The sequence below is a fragment of the Malaclemys terrapin genome, chromosome 16 (assembly GCF_027887155.1).
Source record: "Malaclemys terrapin pileata isolate rMalTer1 chromosome 16, rMalTer1.hap1, whole genome shotgun sequence".
NCBI classification, from domain to species: domain Eukaryota; kingdom Metazoa; phylum Chordata; order Testudines; family Emydidae; genus Malaclemys; species Malaclemys terrapin.
In genome coordinates this window covers 2,965,898-2,978,716 of record NC_071520.1, presented here as the reverse complement: position 1 = coordinate 2,978,716, position 12,819 = coordinate 2,965,898, and the positions used below count along the sequence as shown (strand labels likewise).

The following is a 12,819-nucleotide window of genomic DNA, read 5'->3' as shown; positions in this document are numbered from 1 at the left end:
TTTGCCCAAGGTCTCCAAGCAGGTTAGCTGTAGAGCTGGGATTAGCATGCGTATTTCCAGGCCAGCGCTCTATCCCTGCATTTGCCGCTCACTGACATCCGATTGAGCCCCTTGGCTCTAATGGAGTCATTCCGGATTTACACTGGGGTAAATCAGAGAGGAATGTGACCCAGACTAGGGAATGATGCACTCCTCTCGCCCCCCCTGCCCCGCCCACACACGCCAGCCCAGGCAGCAATGAAGACTCTGCACGCGGCCACGGCTGGTTTCCACATTTATTCAATAAGTTGTAAAGACATCAACACATGCTGAGCATGACAGAGGCGATTCAGACAAAGGAAATTACAAAGCCCTTAAAGATTCCCGCGGAGGACCATACAGAGAGACAGGACATGAATCCCAAAGCACGGCTTCAGGAGACTACAGAGCCTAGTATGCCTTGCTCCACCTTGAGGCCACGTGGCTTTAAGCAGCTTGGCTCAAGAGGGAGCAAGGCATGCTGGGCGTTGTAGTCTCTGCAGGCCATGTCTCTGTATTCAAGACAGCCAGCTAAAATGTGCTCCATTTTAAGCAAACCAGCTACAGCCCTGACCTCTGAGCAGGTTCCTGCAGCTGGTAGGATTTGGGCTCCCCTGGCTTCAGAGGCACAGCCACCCAGTCTGGCCACATCTCAGGAGTGCTTCTATAGCCCCATGGCAAAGCAGATGCATTGAGCGAGTCCTTCACTAAAGCGGTCTGCCTGCTCTTGCTGCAGAGCTGGGGAAAGCCTGTCCTAGGGGACGCGAGAGACATTCTGGGATTGTGGCTGGAGGGTGGGGGGATCCCGATGGCCTGCTGAGACGGGGACGCTGCCCTGAGTGGGGAGAGGATCCGTATTGCACAGCTGAGGGGCAACAACACAGGGGGATGCTAGAGTTGAGCTCCGGGCCAGCTCCCTTTCCTCCCACTCCCACCCCACCCAGGGCATGCCAGCCCCACTAATAAATGGGTCATTCAAAGGCCCCTCTTCATGGTCCTGGGGCAATGCAGTGGGACAGCGTGTTCGTGAAGCCTGGTCTGGCTGTAGGTGTAGGCTGTGGGTAGGGGAATGTGGGGGTGTGACAACCCCCATGTCAGTCTGCTCTACCGCACAGGACAAGGGACTTCTTAGCGCTGTGGGAGGGGTAAAAGTCAAGGGGGATCTACAGCCCAGGGCAGAGGTAGGACTGCCAACTTTGCAGAAAACTGAACACCCTTAACCCTGCCCCTGTCCTGCTCCTTCCCTGAGGCCCCACCCCTGCCCCACCCCATCTCTGAGGCCACGCCCCCACTCATTCCATCCCCTCTCCCTCCATTGTTTGCTCTCCCCCATCCTTGCTCACTCACTCATTTTCACTGGGCTGGGGCAGGGGGTTGAGTGCCCCCCTTGGCATGCTAGTGTTCTTCCTCTGGGAGACAAAGGGTTCCCCCCATACACGAGACCTATATAAGGCAGGGGAGTGACATCATTGAGGTTCTCCTCTGCCTCCCCAAACAAAGAGACACCGGGAAACACCTGAAAAGAAAAACTGAACGGAGGGGAAAAGAATTGAGCCCAGGGTCAAAGGTTGTCTAGCCTGTGAGTAATAATACCTGAAGTTTCAAGCAGCAGGCCACTGCAGCTGGCTTGCAAGAATCCCTGTATTCTATGTGACCATATTTAGGGTGAGAAATGATTATTTGTAGCCAATTTCTTTAGTAAATCAAGCTTAGTTTGAGTGTTTGTTTTATTTGCTTAGTAATCTGTTTTGGTCTGTTTGCTATCCCTTTAACCACTTAAAATCTGCCTTTTAGAGTTAATACATTTGTTTATTATTAAACCCGGTTTGTGCAATTTCTAACTGGGAGGGGCAAGAAGTCGTGCACATCTCTCTTCACATTGAGGGAGAGGGCGAATTTTTATGAGTTTGCGCTGTGCAGATCTTTCTATACAGCACAAGACAGTATTCTTTTGGGTTTATTCCCCAAAGGGGCTATGGGAAGGGGAAAGGATAGCTCAGTGGTTTAAGCATTGGCCTGCTGCCAGGGTTGTGAGTTCAATCCTTGAGAGGGCCATTTAGGGATCTGGGGCAAAAATCTGTCTGGGGATTTGTCCTGCTTTGAGCAGGGGGTTGGACTAGATACCTCCTGAGGTCCCGTCCAACCCTGAGATTCTATGATTCTATGTACACATGAGTGCTGGGTGAATCTGCTCACAGAGCTGACTTCAGGCTGTGTCTGCAGCGAAACACGGAGAGGGAATCCAGGCTGGTGAAACAGGAGGGGCTCAGTGAAACCCCAGTTGGCCTGGGAGCTAGGTGTATGTGTGTGCAGTGCATGTGTCTACAGTGAGTGTCCATGTGCAGTTTGTGCCTGGTGTGGAGGAGCAGGATGTGTGTGCAGTGTGTCTGTTTTGCTGTTCTCAGGTCCCTGCCCGAGATTCTCAGAGTGGGGTGAGAGCTGCTCTCTGGCCTGGCTGAGTCCTGAGTGGGGGCTGGCTGTGGGATTTAGTGCTGCAGGCGTGTCAGGGGCTCTGGGTACAGGGGATACTATGGGGCCCTGCCTGAGCAGAGAAGGGTGCTGGCTCAAACACCCCACCAGTGTCCCGCTGGCTGAGACTGATGCTTCACGGTTGAGCCCTGGGTACGTGAGAGGTGAACGTGCCCCTGCCAGGCACAGCGCCCGCTCTGCTCAGCAGAGGGCCTGAGCTGACTGCCGCAGGGGGCCGGCGGCTGGCACTGCCAGGTACCCGCTGGCTGCCTCAGGCTGTCCGCTGAGGGGGCAGGACAAGCCATCAGGGCAATTCGTACCATACGTGGCTGACAAGCAGCACCAGGGCAGCCTGTGGCTGTGGCAAGGGCTGGTTGGCCTGGGGGTCGTACCCCAGGGTGACGGGCACAATGGCCACTGAGAGCAGGGACTCCTGCATGCGCACCAGAGATGGGGAGGCTGGGTGCAGAGAGACGGGAGCTGGGCGTGTCCCCCGGCTGTTAAGTTAGTTGTACAGGAGCCCAAGTATTGTGGGTCTGGGGGAGAGGGTTTATGGGGGGTGGGTGCTGGGGTTCCGGCCACATGTGGGCACTGGGGGGGGGGGGGTCTGCATGGCCGTAGGTACCTAGCTGCTCGCCCCAGCGTGCCGAGCTGGACCTGCGGGAGAGGATGGTACGTTGTCCCCTGCCCGGGGAGGCGCCAACCCTCTGGGCCCTGTCTAGAGACTGGTGTCTGGAGCCCCTGGGCCTGGCAGCGGGAGGACAGACCAGCCACACTGGCCCACGGCTCCTCTACAGCAAGGCAGCAGAGGGGCTCTGCCTGCACCCAGTCCTTGGCTATGGGCACCGGCTTGCTGGACTCACCACCTTCTCCCTCTCCTTGCCCCTCCCTCCCCCCCCCAGCCTTCCTCCCGCCCCGCCCAGCCTTCCTCCTCCCCAGCTTTCTGCCTCCTCCCCCCCCCCGGGTCTTTCGCCTCCTCTCTCCCAAGTCTCACTCCCAGCCAGCCAGTCCCCAGCTGCCGAAGGAATGGGACACTCCCCCAGCCGTCACCCCTTTCCCTGGCTGCAGCAGCCACACTCCTCCAGCCAGGGCTGAGATCCATGGGCTGTCTTGGGCGCTGTGGGGTGGAAGGGAGTGGGGGGCATTCCAGCCCATTGGGGCAGCCTCGCTGTGTGCACCGTGCAGCTTCCATGGCACGTGTGGGGAGCAGGGGGGGACCCCAGCCTCTTCCACCCGAATCCGTTTGTCACTCTGCAGGGACCAGGGAGGTTCAAGGGCCTGTCTAGGCAACACCGTTCACATGCCCGACAGGGGCGCAGCCCAGCTAAGTATCTTCTTACCCAGAGTGCAACGGCCCGGCCCACGGCCCGGAGCCAAGCGGGGGCTGCAGCTGTAGCCCCACCAGGCAGCACGGAAGGGGGAGTGACCGTTACCAGGCTGGCTGAGCCCACGCCCCTGACCAGCCAGCCCTGCACTGCCGCCCGTGGGTCCGTGCGCCCCAGAGCACCTCCCGCCAGCAAGTCGCGATTGCCCACGGTGCGAGCCCCCCCAACCGCAGTGTCACTGCTGGGAGGAGAGCGCTTCGCAGCTGACTGGCCATGATGCAGGTGCCCAGAGACTGGCTGTTGCAGATACTTGCCAAGCGGGAGAACCCAACAGGAAGAGCAGGTTTATTTCCCCGCTAAAGGTGTGCTACATACATGGGAACAAACCCCCGAGAGAGAACCAGGCCCCGGTTTTTAAAGCCACGCATGCAAAGGGCCCATGCATGCAGGTAGGCAGGCGTGCCAATCTCCACTGGCACACGGGTATCAGCCGTCCACTGTCTGCACTCGTGGCTTTTAAAATCACGAGTGGCCCTTTGAATCCTGGCTGGTGCCAACTGAAGGGACCAATCAGGGCATCGGTGGCTGCTGCCGATTGGGTGTTGACTGCTCCACCTCCCTTCCCCCAGCCTGGGGCCCTCTCCCTCCCTGTCAGAGTTGCAGCAGTGAGGAGCAATGGCAAATGTGCCACGTGGCTGTGGGGGGAGGGGGCTCACCCAGGCGATGCTGACATCGACTGGACAGGACAGATGGTGGTGGTGTGGCTGTGGGAGAGTTGGCCAGAAGTTGCCCCCTTGTTCTAGTAGATACTGTACAAGATTTCCATAGAGAGAGTTACACGGGGCGGGGGAGAGGGTACAGTCAGATGTGGGCTGGGGTCTCTAACAGGGAAAATATCACAGATCACAAGAGTATAAAAAAATAATCAGCGCAGCTTTGTGTTGCTTGGTCACTCACGCAGCTCCTGCTGGCCTGCTGCTCATCGGCCGGCGTGTCTGAGGGGCGTGCACATGGCATCGGTTAAAGGGAGAGCCACTCCGCCTGGTGGGGGACGTACACTTCCGCGGCACCCCAGCCAAGGCCAGCATTGCAGTCTGAAGGTTACTGAAGGTCAAGGCAGCAGAAGCAGAGTGAGGGATCTGGGAAGGTGGGTGGTTCCCGGGCATGGCGGTGGTGGAGGATGGACTCACGGAGACACGGACGCAGGCGGGGTTTGGCTGCCAAGAAGCACGCTAGCAGAGAGCGGGGGCTTCCTCCTCAGTCCTTCAGGTTGGCTTCCGAGACCCCCTGGGCCATCAGCTCAGCCAGGACATTGTCCAGGTAGTTGGGGTCAGGGTAGCCGTGGCCAGTGAGGTTGGAACCAAACTCTGTCTTGTGGTGGATCTCGTTCCACACCACAGTGTCGCACTCTCCCGTCGTGCTGGATGTGCCAATGGTGAAGATGAGCCGGCGGTCCCATGCCACAATCAGGAGCTTCAGAACCTGTGGGGCCAGAGGGAGGTCACACACCCTGCCAGGCCATGGCATGCCCCAGTTGGCCTAGAGCACCCTGCTTTGGGTCTGAGATCCCTCCCCTAGGCTGTCTGCCAGCATGTATTGGGAGGGGAGAGGCCTGCCTGCCCCTGATTGATATCGGGGGCTCAGCCCTGACATCTCTCTAGCGCAGGAGCGGCAGCTCTGCCAAGTCACAGCAGATCTGGTTCAGAAACCCAGAGGATCGTTTCCCAGAGAATGATGGAGCCTGGAGCTTGGTCTGATCCAGGGTCTGCCCCACCCTCCAGAACACAGACCCCAAACTGTGGGGCTTGTTATGAGGCTATTCCTTTCTGCAGAGCACGGGAATATAAGCCCCCCGCAGAATAACCCTCGGTGGCCTTGACACTACGCCCCAGCCTTGCATGTCGCTTCCCCTGGCACGGGCTCAGACCCGCCCTGCAACAGGACGGAGGCAGAGACAGCGTCTGACTACCACAGCCAACAAGCCCCGTGGAAACGTACGGCCCAGTCCTGTGTGGTCACTGACTCAGGCTGTTCCCTCTCATTTCTTATGGCCATGTGCGGAATGAATATTGTTATTTGCACCAATATGGAGGTGATGTGTGGTGGGGCCGAGGGGTTTGGAGTGTGGGAGGGGGATCAGGGCTGGGGCAGAGGGTTGGGGTGCGGGAGTGGTGTGGGCTCTGGGGTGGGACTGGGGATGAGGGGTTTGGGGGTTAAGCTGCCCCAGGGCTGAGGTGGGGAGAGAGGACTCCCCCCAGCCCTCTCTCACCCAGCAGCTCCAGCCGGGCCGGGCCGGGGAAGGGGCTCCTCTCCCCACCTGCACGGCCCCGATAGTTATTTCGATTAAATACTAAGGCTTTGAGGGGCTGAAGTTTGCACGGCTGGATTAGCAATGGAGCCTAGGGGAGTTAGGACACTGAACATCCTGGCATTTGTGCACCCAACTCCCTTCTGCTCCTTTGAAATCGCCAACTCAGGTGTACGTTGCCAAGGCTGTAACGTGCCAGGCCCCATCACAGCACACACACGACTGTCTCCAAGCCCCCGTGCCAGGGCACAACCCACCTTGGGCCCGTTAACCCCCTGGCTGCAGCAGCAGAGCTGGGAGTATTGCAGCAGCCGTCACAAGGGGGTGACCCTCTCTCCCCCCGCCAATGCCACCTCCTTGGGGGGAGATGCAGCCGGCTTTGTGGGCGGCTCCAGGAGCTGCGGGGGCAGGCCACTCACCTTCCTGCCTTTCTCGTTGTCCGGTAGGTAGCAGTGCCGGGGGAAGCCTCGGGCTGTGAACTTCTTCCCGGGGTTCGGGTGCTCTGGGCCCTGGCAGGGAACAAAGCAGACGCTGGGGAAATCCGGCAGCCAGCGGCTGTGCCTGAAACACGTCACCCCCCTGCTCAGCTGCCCACGCCCGCCGCATTGCCTAGGAGGCCCTGGCTGGACGGGGCTGAGGGATGCATTGGTCGCCAATGGGGCACAACCTGCAGGCAGCAGGGGTCTGAGCGAGATCCCGCCTGGCAGGGCGTGGCCAGGAGTAGGAGATGGGGCCTGGCCTAGACCCACCACCAAATCCATGGGGTGTCACACCCTGGGCTGCCTCTGCCCGGCTGCTGGAGGAAGCAGAGGAGGCCCCAGGCTCTCCATCAGTTGCCCCCAGGGCCGGGGGAGTGGTCTGAGAATGTGGCATGCTTAGCCACCTGGGGGATTTCCGAGGGGGAGGCAGCAGGCGCCAACTCTTCTGGGCCACGCAGCCGCCGGCTGCCCCCGGAGATTCCTCTGTCCCTGGGCAGCTCACCTGGATGCCCGTGGGGATGTCGTAGACGATGCGGATGGTTTTGGATTCCGTGTAGCCTGGCAGCGAGTGTGGGATGATGTGGAACTCCATCTTCCCTGGGGGCTGGGTCCCCGTCTTCTCCCCATAGATGGCCTTGCAGGTGGGGCACTGCAGGCTGCCATCCTTGGGGGCAGAGGCACAGGGTGAGGAGGGTCAGCCAGCCAGGCAGCGCATCCTGCTCCAGGGCACAGGCTGCAAAGAGGCTAATGGGGGACTCTCCCTTTGCTGGGCACTATCCCTCCCCCAGGCAGGACTGTTCGGACCCATGGGACCGGCTGGGGCAAGCCTGCCGAAGGCCCTGGAGGGGCACCAAGGCTGGAACTGACCGACTCTCCGCTGAGGGCCCAGAGCTGGTTGTGAGGACCCTGCGGGGCCATGGGATGGGTCAGGGAGGGGAGCACTGCCCTAGGCACAGGGGGCTCTCAGCTGGGAAGGCTGGTGGCCTGCTGGAGGCACCTCTCCCTCCCTGGCCCAGCTCTCACCTTGTTGCCGTTGTTGTACATGGCCACCAGGCAGAGGAGGTGGTACATGTGCCCGCACTTGCCCAACTTGCCCACCAGCTCCGGTTTGGCGCCCCTGTGGCTGAGCAGGCCCTCGTAGCCGGACGAGGCCACCAGCCTCTCCATGCAGATGGTGCAGTCCTGCCGGGGAGCGGGGTGTTACCAGAGCTGGGCTGCTCCCGCCACCCCCAGCCAGAGCCCAGCAGCCAGTTCCACCATCACCCAATTGCCCACAGGCCAGGCGGCAGGTTTGGGCCTTTGGCGCCTTTGCAGCCTTTGGGGACACGTCCTTCCCATGGCACCTGCTCGGCCAGTCGGCTTGGCTACCCCGATGTCTGCCTGCCCCACCGCCCTGACCAGCTCCTCGCCCACTCTTCTGCCCCCACTGCCCCGACCCCCCTGCCCCCACTGTTCCCTCGGCCCCGTCCCTGTCGTCCCTGTCCCCACTGCCCCCTTGGCCCTGGCCCTGCCCACACAGCCCCCAGTATCTCCTCAGCCTCGACCCTGCCCCCACTGCCCCTCAATCTTGCCCCTAGCCCCACTGCCCCCTTGGCCCCAACCCTACCCACACTGTCCATTCGGCCCCTTAGCCCTGACCCTCACCCTGCTCCCTCCCTCTCTCTCCCGGAGGACTGGCCTGTCTGAGCGTAGCAGGCACTGGCCTGTACCAGGGCCAGGGCTAGATGCATGGGGCAGTTAACCCCTTTGTCCCATCCCTTTCAGGCGCTTCGGTGCCACTGCAGAACTGGTGCAGCGGCAGCGAGTGGTTGAAACCCGGGGCCCCAAGGAGCTGGAAACTGGGCCAGGGGCTCTGCAGCGAGCTCCTGGAGCCAGGCTAGCAAAGGAGACACACAGCAAAGCTTCCAGTGAGCGCAGGCTCCCATGCCATCTCAGAGCACCCACCGCAACCTCCATTTGCCCCAAACACAGTGGGCACTTATACCAACCCACCCCCGCCAGGGCCAGGGGAGTGTGGAGAAGGGAGGGCCTAGGAGGAGTCGGGGGGTTCTCCAGGGGGTATTTTGGGAAAGGAGTGCTGCCAGGCTGGTGTCCTGGGGGGCAGAGTTAAGGGGGTGGCAGAGGTGAGGGGTGTGCCTGTGGGTGGAGGAGCTGCTGAGGTTCCTGCTGCTGTAGCTTTATACCAGGTGTGTTGTGTGTCACTGTGTCCAAGAGTTCACCGTGTATTCACAGGCCACCGCAGGGCTGCCACTCAGACAGGCCTAGTCATCCAAGCCGAGCCCCGGCCCTGGGTACTGTCCGATCCCAGCCGCCCCAGGGCAGGGCCACTGGTGAGACCCGTGCGCAGGTGCTCACCTCGTCCGGCGGGCTCTTCACCTTCTGGATGTACCGGCGCACCACATCCTCAGGATTCTTGCCTGCCCCACAAGAGAAGCAGAGGGTCAGATTGCACTCTCATGGCCCACAGCACCCCAGGGCCACCCACTCAGCTGGGCCACGCAGCCCCTTGCTCACGGCTAGGAGCTACATCTTTCAGGGGGGGCCCAGGATTGGACGGACACAGAAATCGGCTTGGCTGGAGCGGGTGCGATCTCTGGGTCAGGGCTGGAGGAGGTTGAACCCACCCCTGGGAGTTCAGAGAGAGCCTTTCATCAGCTTGGGGAGGTCCATTCCTGGAAGCCACAGGAGCAAGTGAGCATGAAGAGGGAATCCCGCTGCCCCCAAGGACAGGGGTCCCTGCAGCTCAGGGCTGAGGGGCCCAGCTCAGAGGGAGAATCAGGAGGCAATTCCCTGGCCTGGCTGGCACAGAGCTCCACACTCTGGCTCTTTGGGGCTGGGATCCCCGGGGACGAGGCTGACGTGGTTTTCGGAACAGGGAGAGCTCGGTGAGGCGTGGGTCACACCACATGCACTGAATCACGGGCTCCCTCCTGCTTCATCACAAACACAGCATGCAAGGGGGGATAGCTCAGTGGTTTGAGCATTGGCCTGCTAAACCCAGGGTTGTGAGTTCAATCCTTGAGGGGGCCACTTAGGGATCTGGGGCAAAAAAATCAGTACTTGGTCCTGCTAGTGAAGGCAGGGGGCTGGACTCAATGACCTTTCAAGGTCCCTTCCACTTCTAGGAGCTAGGATATCTCCATTAATTAATTAAAAACCAGGGCAAACTACTACTGATCCTTTGGGACCCAGCCCCTCACCCCAAGCTTGCTTGCCACATGTTAGGGTTACCATACATCCTCTTTTTTCCAGCTTTTCGGCACTCAAACCCCCGTCTGGGGGGAATTGCCAAAAAGCCGAACATGTCTGGGAAAATGGCGGCTCTGCTCCTCCCCTGACTCTTTGGCTCTGTTTAACAGCCAAGCTGCCCAAGTGCTACGGGCTTCAGGCAGCCCCCTTCCCTCCGGACTCTGCACCCCCGGCCGGGCACTTCCCCACCCAGGCTCCGGCGGCGCAAGGTCCGGAGGCATGGGTGCTGCCCAAAGCCGGTAGCGCTCGGCCAGCCCGGCTCTTAAACGGGGGCGCAGGGTCTGGGGGCTGCCCAGCAAACCGTGAAGCCAGTAGCGCTCGGGCAGCCCTTTCTCCGTGGCTGGGAGTGGGAGGGAGGAGGGGGCAGAGTTAGGGTGGGGAAGGGGCAGAGTTGGGGCAGGGCTGGGAGTGAGGAAATGGGCGGGGCCAGGGCCCGTGGAGGGTCCTCTTTTTTTATTTAATAGATATGGTAACCCTAGTCAGTGTGCCCCACAAGAGTGTGGGGAGGGGTGGAGTGCAGCCTGCATGCCTCTGCGAATACATTCGGCATTTGGTGCGTGTGATTGGGCGCCCGGTCACATGGTATTGATGACATAACCTTTATAAACAGCCGCTGGGGAGCAAATTCTCTCAGGGAGGCAACGGGCTCAGCTGCTCGCTGCTCCTCTCTGACCCTTTCAGGAGGGCCCTGGTGCACTTTGCACTGATGTAACCCGATGGGCAAATCTCTTCTGATGCCCACACGTTAGGGAGGCTAGAACTGGTGGAGCCGAGGCAACTGCCCTGGCACTGAGTTACAGAAGCACTGAGTCTGGGCCTCTGCAGCCGGGGAAGGTTCGTGGAGGTGGAGCTGATCTCCCCCATGCTGGTACCTCCAGGTACCTCTCCCAGCTGCAGGAAGCTCTGCGGCTGCAGCACAGAAGTGAGGGTGGCAATCCCGTGACCCCCCCACAACAGCTTGGGATTCCACAGGACCCCCACAGTACAACACTGACATTTCAGATGTGAACATGTGAAATTGACCAATTAAAAAACCCTCTGGCTGTGAAATTGATCAAAATGGACCATGAATTTGGTAGGGCCCTAAAAAATAATCCCTCCCACCATCTGTCTGTCTTGTCTATTTAGATTGGAAGCTCTTTGGGTCTGGGACATTATATCTGTGCACACCTAGCACGGGGCCCTGAGCTCTGCTGGGCTAACCGAATCCACAGCCCCGTTGCAGCAGCTTGCAGGTAAGAATAGTCTTAGGTTCATATTGCTCAAGACAATACGGGATCATCAGATCATCTCATCTGACCCCTGCAGATCACAGGCCATTACCCCTGGATTCAGCCCAATAGCTTTGATTGGCTAAAGCACCTCCCCTAGTCTTGAGTTGTAGATCTCACAGGCTGGAGAATCCACCACTTCCCTTGGCAGTTGGTTCCAGTGGTTACTCACCTCACTGTCAAATATTCATGTCTAATCTGAATTTATTTGGCTTGAACTTCCAGCCATAGGTTCTTGTTCCGCCTTTCTCTGCTAATCTAAAGAGCCCTTTAGTAGATGGTCTTTTCTCTGTCATGCACTGTCACCTCTCAGCTAAACAGATCACCTCCTGACGTCTCACTGCCAGGCATTTTCTCCAGCCCTTGACTCATTCAGCGCTGGTAACAATCACTGAAAAGCAATCCCACTAGCACCCCCTTTGGGGTGCCAGGTCTCCCAGGAAGCTGCCTGGCCTTGTGCTGTACATTAGCAGTGAGGATGACACGCCGAACCCTTCCTGTGTATGACAACCTTTGTTGCCTAGTACCTGTGAAATGGCCCATGAGTAGCGTACCAGATGGCACAATAATCCCGTGGCTCTGGGGTATCAGGGTGAAGGTGCCTGGGCATCACCCTCGGCACGATTTCAGAAGCTGGGCATAACACCTCTGGAGAGCTGAGTTTGAATCTGGCTGAGGCATGAAAATGCATTTGAGGGTCTTGGGCCAGGGTGTAGGAGATGTTTGTCTATATTAGAAAATCACTGTGCAGTTTGGCAGAGAAGCCCAGGACTGGGATAGCAGGGGGCTGGGGGTCAGGAGTGAGGCTCGGAGTGGGGGGATGATGTACTCCAGGCTGTACTGTGCCTTGATGTGATTATTGGCCTCTCCATGTCATTTACCAAAGCCTGGTGATGAAAGGAAGAGGCAGGCTTGGTTACAGGTCCAGGGCCAGGCTCCCAGCTAGATCCCAGCGCTGGGATTGTCAGGATGGAGGCCAGTGCGTGTGGCTCTGTGGGCTGGAGAGAGGGTGCTGTCTCTTACTCTTTTTGAGGTGCTTCTTCTTGGTTTTCCTGCAGATGCCATTGATCCCAGGCACCGGCTTGATTTCGCTCTTGCTCACGGGCGGAGGGTGCAGGATGGGCTTCGGGGCCCGGGTCAGGCATACAGGCAGCCCAGCAGCACACATCAAAATGCCTGTCATACCTGGGTCACAGAGAGATGGTAAGGCCAAGCGCAGACACTTAGGGGGCTGGGCGATTATCTCCCCACTGAGTGGCAACAATCACAGCATGGGACAGGATCCCCTGCAGTCTATGAGACTGATCTCAAACGCTGGGATTGTCCCTTCGCTTTGAAGTGAGATGGGTAGATTGTACCAGCCAACCATCCATCCATCCATCCATCCATCCATCCATCCATCCATCCATCCATCCATCCATCCATCCATCCGGCATATCCATCCATCCATCCATCAATCCATCCGGCATACCCATCCATCCATCCAGCATACCCAACCAACCATCCATCCATCCATCCATCCATCCATCCATCCATCCATCCATCCGGCATATCCATCCATCCATCCATCCATCCATCCATCCATCCGGCATACCCAACCAACCATCCATCCATCCGGCATACCCAACCAACCACCCAACAAACCATCCATCTGGCATACCCAACCAACCATCCATCCATCCGGCATACCCAACCAACCA

At 59.1% G+C, this 12,819-nt stretch overlaps 1 protein-coding gene across 1 annotated transcript in view; it reads right to left on the bottom strand.

Moving 5' to 3' along the window:
- Positions 1-4,136: 4,136 nt before the first annotated feature.
- The window catches only part of DTX1 (deltex E3 ubiquitin ligase 1), a 105,369-nt gene continuing 96,686 nt past the window's right edge, over positions 4,137-12,819 (bottom strand). Inside the window, exons 5-10 of the mRNA XM_054006009.1 lie at positions 12,143-12,304; positions 8,955-9,016; positions 7,623-7,781; positions 7,102-7,263; positions 6,540-6,629; positions 4,137-5,294 (exon numbers count right to left, since the gene is read on the bottom strand). Coding sequence (XP_053861984.1) covers positions 5,070-5,294; positions 6,540-6,629; positions 7,102-7,263; positions 7,623-7,781; positions 8,955-9,016; positions 12,143-12,304 — 860 coding nt within the window. The 3' untranslated portion in view covers positions 4,137-5,069. The remainder of the gene's footprint in view (positions 5,295-6,539; positions 6,630-7,101; positions 7,264-7,622; positions 7,782-8,954; positions 9,017-12,142; positions 12,305-12,819) is intronic.